Source organism: Poecilia formosa, unplaced genomic scaffold (genome assembly GCF_000485575.1).
Source record: "Poecilia formosa unplaced genomic scaffold, Poecilia_formosa-5.1.2 Scaffold713, whole genome shotgun sequence".
Classification (NCBI taxonomy): Eukaryota; Metazoa; Chordata; class Actinopteri; order Cyprinodontiformes; family Poeciliidae; genus Poecilia; species Poecilia formosa.
In genome coordinates this window covers 74,653-80,235 of record NW_006800652.1, presented here as the reverse complement: position 1 = coordinate 80,235, position 5,583 = coordinate 74,653, and the positions used below count along the sequence as shown (strand labels likewise).

The window sequence follows — 5,583 nt, the reverse complement described above, 5'->3', positions numbered from 1 at the left end:
ACCTTGTTGTTATGAGTCATCCAGTGCTTGAAGCACCGCCTCTGGCGGTCAGTAGGGATGAAATAGAACCAAAGTTACTGCTGTAACTACGGTTCTATGAATCCCGGATGACCGCCAGAGTGCTTGGTCCCTCGGAATCCTTGCTCTTCGCGAGAAGGTGGAGGGATTGAACGCCGGGTGTCATGTGACTATATAGAGTCACGTGGGTCCCCGGCAGGTCACAGGTGACATTGTTGTCATTAGTACTCGACCTGCGCATGCGCAAGAATGATCATTCAGTGCTTGAAGCACCGCCTCTGGCGGTCATCCGGGATTCATAGAACCGTAGTTACAGCAGTAACTTTCGTTGATGCGCTTGTGTTTTAACTTTACCCACTCTTACATGATAACGTGAACGCAACATGAAACGTCATAATGACTTAAGCCAATAGCTTTTCGAGGAGGTGTGGCTTAATAAACTCGTCGACCCTCTTCCGGCTGACAGTTTCTGTTGCTGAGCCTCAGTCCACTAACAAACTGTTTAAAGCAGAGTGTTTTAGCCTTTTGGGTTGGTAACGGGACGGTTTCATGATGTTTATCATTTACCGACTGACCTTCCTGCGGAAAGCGGCGTTTTTACATCTGCTGAAGCTCCCGGCTGAGCTGTCAGAGGGCAGCAGGTGGATGAGGAAGAAGCGTCACTGCATTTCTAAGGCCGCCATGAGTTTTTACAAGCACAGTTACTTTCCATCTGTGGATAATAACAGTTAACACAGATGGGTAGAAATCTACCAACAACATAACCTAAATAATTGTGGATTGTTTAAGAAATTGTAGTTGATTTGATTATCAAACAGGCTACTGTCAGCTGAATTTATAATTTTACATTGACAAATGTGAGAACAAAGGAAACCTGTCCGCATGTCCCCGCTACAGGGCCTCCGTTTTATCTCAAACTGCTATTGGATACAATGTAGGTTACCCTGGCCTATCACAGGACACCACACTCTGAGACCCAAACATCGGCTTCAGTGATTGGTCGAAACGTTTGGCGCCTCTTGACTCTGCTGCAGCCGGAGTGGGCGGCGAGTGCGAGACTGTGGACAGTTTGAACCTGCTCCGCGTCCAGGCGGAAATATTGAAAATAAACTGTTTGATTTCAGAAAAGACGGAGTCAAATGACAGCAGGGTCCGTCAAAACAAGTATTAGTGTTATCGCAAAAGGTCCACATTGAGGCGTGGGAACGGAGGCTTTTACCGTTTAACGGACGGTCGGTTCTGTAAAGCCGGCTGTCGCGCTTAGAATCGCTGCCTCCTGCTGAGCTAACTGCTAACTAGCTGCGGAGCTAACGCTTCGGCTAAGCTCCCACACAAAGAACCGCTCTCCCAGTGTTCGTCGTGGTTACCTGGAATCACTGCGTTGAATGAGGCCAGAGCCTGTCGTCCAGGTGAGAGGAGCTGTCAGTGCTGGTTTTGTTTGTTTCTGCCGTGTTTCATGAGGTCCAAACGGCCCAGGTTCTTCTTGGTGCTTTGTTAACTGACCAACTGCTAGTTAGCACGTCGGGGTGTTCGAGACAAATTGGTACCCTAGTATTTAATTATCCAGAAAAACGTACACATACACTGTAGAGTTGGGTGAAATATATTAACATCCTGATTTAACTTCACTTTACTGTATTTAACTTCTTTAAGTTGTTCGCAAAGAAAGGAAACCATATTTTTAGGGGGCACTGAGCACGATATCTGCCAGCTAAAGCTTCCTGGTTTTGTTTGGAAAGTTCACCTTGAAACTATCTGACAGGTTGGCCCAATTTTAGTTACTTTTCACCTCAGCGGACGGTCAGAAATGTCTTTTGTAGAGTTTGGTTATTTCAGTCAGCTGTAGCTGTGAGAAATAAGTCCTTATTTTCTTTACTTTCGACCTGTGTGAGGCAGATCAGCCTGTAATAATGATGCATGTAAGTCAGTAAAAACATGTCGGCCAGCCACTTTCAACCGACTGGTAAATAACCATCATGCTTAAAGAAATGATCAAGATCCTGGTTCATAGTAATGATCATATAGGGGAAATAATTAATAACCGACTGTAATTTCACACATTCTGATTCAGTCTTAGATATTAATCAATGCAGTTAAGTTCAGATATTGACATTGGTAAAATTAGTTTCCTGTCCAAGGAAAACCAGTTTATGGCATCAAGTCACGTTACAGCAGTTTCTACTGAAGACAGTAAATAAGTTTGATTTTAACATTTTAATTCATCAACATTAAGCATTTTAAAGCTCTTTAGAGGTTAGAAACACCACATTCAGGGTGGTGTTTACATGTTGTTGTTTTAATGAAATAGAAATGTATTAATTGTAAATTCACAGTAAAATTTGATGTGACATCATGAATGGTTCAGAAATCAACTGAATTTTTTATTTTTAAATGAAAAACTGCATACCAGTTTATCTCCAGTTTGATTTGTTGTTAAACTGGTTTTTAAAGTGAGTATTTAAGTTTAACTGGGTAATTATTTCCTGTAGGTGCATCATGGTAGGAAACCATGTAGTTGCTTTAATATTGTTAGAAATTGAATTATTATAGGTTCATCTGTCATCATGAACCTCTTTGACTCACCTGCCTTCTTCAGCTGTTTTGAGTTTCTGCAGATCTCTTGACTTTTGAGTGACTTTGCCTTTTTCATTCAAACATATTTATCCCAAAATAAAATCTCATAACTCAAATGTTCCAAATATCTTCAGTCGTTAAGGATTGTGATGCCGTGGGCAGAACGGATCTCCAGTAGCAGTTGGTATTGCACTGAATCAGACGAAGACGCCTGAACATCTCATCATCCAGGCAGCAGAGACGATATTCCACAGTAACATGTCCAGCTGTTAGCCGGCGCTGCTAATCCACATCCTTTACTTTAAACCTCCACCTGTCCGTATAGTTAGAAAGATGTTGGAGTAGGGGATGTGATCCTTTGTCATTATGAAGGACAGAAAAGATGGTTTGAACTTCCTCCTCTCTGCATCCATGAATCCTCATTTTCAACGCCTCAAAGGTCAAAGTTCAGTTAATCAGCTGCTTGCATTTGTAAAAACACCGGTCTGCTCTTGGAAAAAACAAAATGAACCTTTTTATGTTGGGCAGCGACTCTTCAGTTTATCTGTGGCTCCTGCAGAAACACGTGGCAGGAAACGTCCTGAAATAAGTCGACACTTCCTGCTACACTTCTCATTAGTGCGGAGTGTTTGATATTGGAGCAAACTGCTAAATTTAAATCTGAAACTGAGAAACCCGTTTTAAAGCACTGTAAACAGACTTCATGTTTATTTTTAAAATGAAAATAAAAGCTGAATATGATGTATTTTTATTTAATTTTATTCTGTTTAATTAATCAAAACTGGAAACTCCCATCTTTTCAGACTCTTCAATGCAGCATGTTTGATTTTTTATTTTTTTTATTTTAGTTTGTATTTTTTTCCACATATAAAATAAAACCGCATTACAAACAGTTGTGAAGAATCAACAGAAGTGACTTTAATTCTTGTTTAGCTTTTCTCTATGTTGGAGTATTCAGGTTTATTAGACAAACTTCAGTCTAGAAAAACATCAGATGTTCGTTATCTTGGTGCTGATGGGAATCTCTGACGTTCTAATCCATTTTATTTATAAAGCGCATAAAAAAAAGAAACAATATGTTTACCCAAAGTGCTGTGACGGATAAAACCAAGATAATGAATATAAAAACAGAATAAGACGCAGACGTTATAAACGGTAAACCAACTAGACCAAGCTGGCGTCTGTCGGTAGCAGTTCCTCCGATCTGCAGACATTAAGTGACGCTGATTGAACCGACTCAGCAAAAGCAAACGAGGTGGATTAGCGGAGCTAGCTAACATCTGATGGGTTCATCCATCTGATGGGATATTGTCTTTGCTGAAACTAATACAGCAACAGTCTTCAGTCAGAGGCCTCCTGGTATTCGTTGCAGCGCTGACTGCTGCAGGAGATCCTGCCCTTTTGAACCAAGTTAAAAACTAAAACTGCAACTTCATCAGAGGAATTTGGGGCTTTTAATATGACGAGATGTTTTCAAAGCCCATGTGAACAGCTGTTTTCCTGTCTTTAGTAAATGTGAAGTGTGTGTGTGTGGTTGTGTGTGTGTGTGTGTGTGTGTGTGTGTGTGTGTGTGTGTGTGTGTGTGTGTGTGCAGGGTGATCATGGTGCTGACAGGGAAGCGTTCGGACAAAGGTCCAGCCTGCTGGAAGAGGAGGGTGAAGTCTGAGTACATGAGGCTCCGGCAGCAGAAACGCTTCAGACGGGCCGACGAGGTCAAGGTGGGTTCACACTCTGACCTCTGACCTCTAGAGGGATTCAGGCAGGTTATTGATAACCACCTCTGCTGCAGAGCATGTTCAACTCCAACCGTCAGAAGATCGTGGAGCGGACGGACACTCTGAACCAGGAGTGGAAGACGCGGCGGATCCAGCCGGTCCACATCATGACGTCGGTCAGCTCGCTGCGCGCCTCCAGAGAGGTGAGCCGCCTTCCTGCTGATGGCGAACGCCGACCCGACCTTGACCCTGACGTCCTGCTCTGCTCTTCCCCCAGTGCACCGTGGAGAGCGGCTTCTCTGAGTTCCCGCGGCAGGTGATCCCCCTGAAGACGCTGAACGCCGTGGCCTCGGTTCCGGTCATGTACTCCTGGTCGCCGCTGCAGCAGAACTTCATGGTGCGAGCAGCTTCCTGTGGTCACGGTGCCGTTTCCTCCTCGGCCGTCTGTAACTCTGGCTCTCCTTCAGGTGGAGGACGAGACGGTGCTGCACAACATCCCCTACATGGGAGACGAGATCCTGGACCAGGACGGCACCTTCATAGAGGAGCTGATCAAGAACTACGACGGAAAAGTCCATGGAGACCGAGGTGAGCGGCTCGTCTTCACAGAACCTTCATCTGGTCCGCTTTAAACGGCCGGATCGTCTCCTCTGTCGGTCCAGGCGTGAAGACATTCAGAACCCAGAATGCCCTGCGCTGTGGTCCACTTCCTGCTCTTGGAGCGGTCTCTGGTCCGCTTGGCGTTCACATGCATTCAGAGGCAACATAAAGAAATGTCTGAAGTTTTTCTCTCGCTGGTTTTCAGAATGCGGCTTCATCAACGACGAGATCTTCGTGGAGTTGGTCAACTCGATGGTTCAGTACAGCGACAACGAGGATGACGAGGAGGAGGAAGAGCAGGACTTCAAGGTGGAGAAGATGGAGACGTGTGACGGCAAGGATCAGCCGGAGGACGGCAGCAAGGACAGACATGTCGGCAACGAAGGCGAGTCGGCCACTTTCAGCCAATCAGACACTTTATCCAGTCGGCCCCTTTCAGCCAATCAGACACTTTATCCAGTCGGCCACTTTCAGCCAATCAGACGTGTTTATCCAGTCGGCCCCTTTCAGCCAATCAGATGCGTTTATCCAGTCTTATCCAGTCGGCCACTTTCAGCCAATCAGATGCGTTTATCCAGTCTTATCCAGTCGGCCCCTTTCAGCCAATCAGACACTTTATCCAGTCGGCCACTTTCAGCCAATCAGACGTGTTTATCCAGTCGGCCCCTTTCAGCCA

At 45.0% G+C, this 5,583-nt stretch overlaps 1 protein-coding gene across 2 annotated transcripts in view; it reads left to right on the top strand.

Annotated features, from left to right (window-relative positions):
• Window positions 1–520: 520 nt before the first annotated feature.
• Window positions 521–5,583, top strand: part of ezh2 (enhancer of zeste 2 polycomb repressive complex 2 subunit) — a 15,088-nt gene continuing 10,025 nt past the window's right edge. For both annotated transcript variants that reach the window (XM_016666361.1, XM_007542611.2), the window contains exons 1-6: window positions 521–1,427; window positions 4,187–4,310; window positions 4,382–4,510; window positions 4,585–4,704; window positions 4,775–4,895; window positions 5,113–5,292. In XM_016666361.1, coding sequence (XP_016521847.1) covers window positions 4,194–4,310; window positions 4,382–4,510; window positions 4,585–4,704; window positions 4,775–4,895; window positions 5,113–5,292 — 667 coding nt within the window. In that variant the 5' untranslated portion in view covers window positions 521–1,427; window positions 4,187–4,193. The remainder of the gene's footprint in view (window positions 1,428–4,186; window positions 4,311–4,381; window positions 4,511–4,584; window positions 4,705–4,774; window positions 4,896–5,112; window positions 5,293–5,583) is intronic.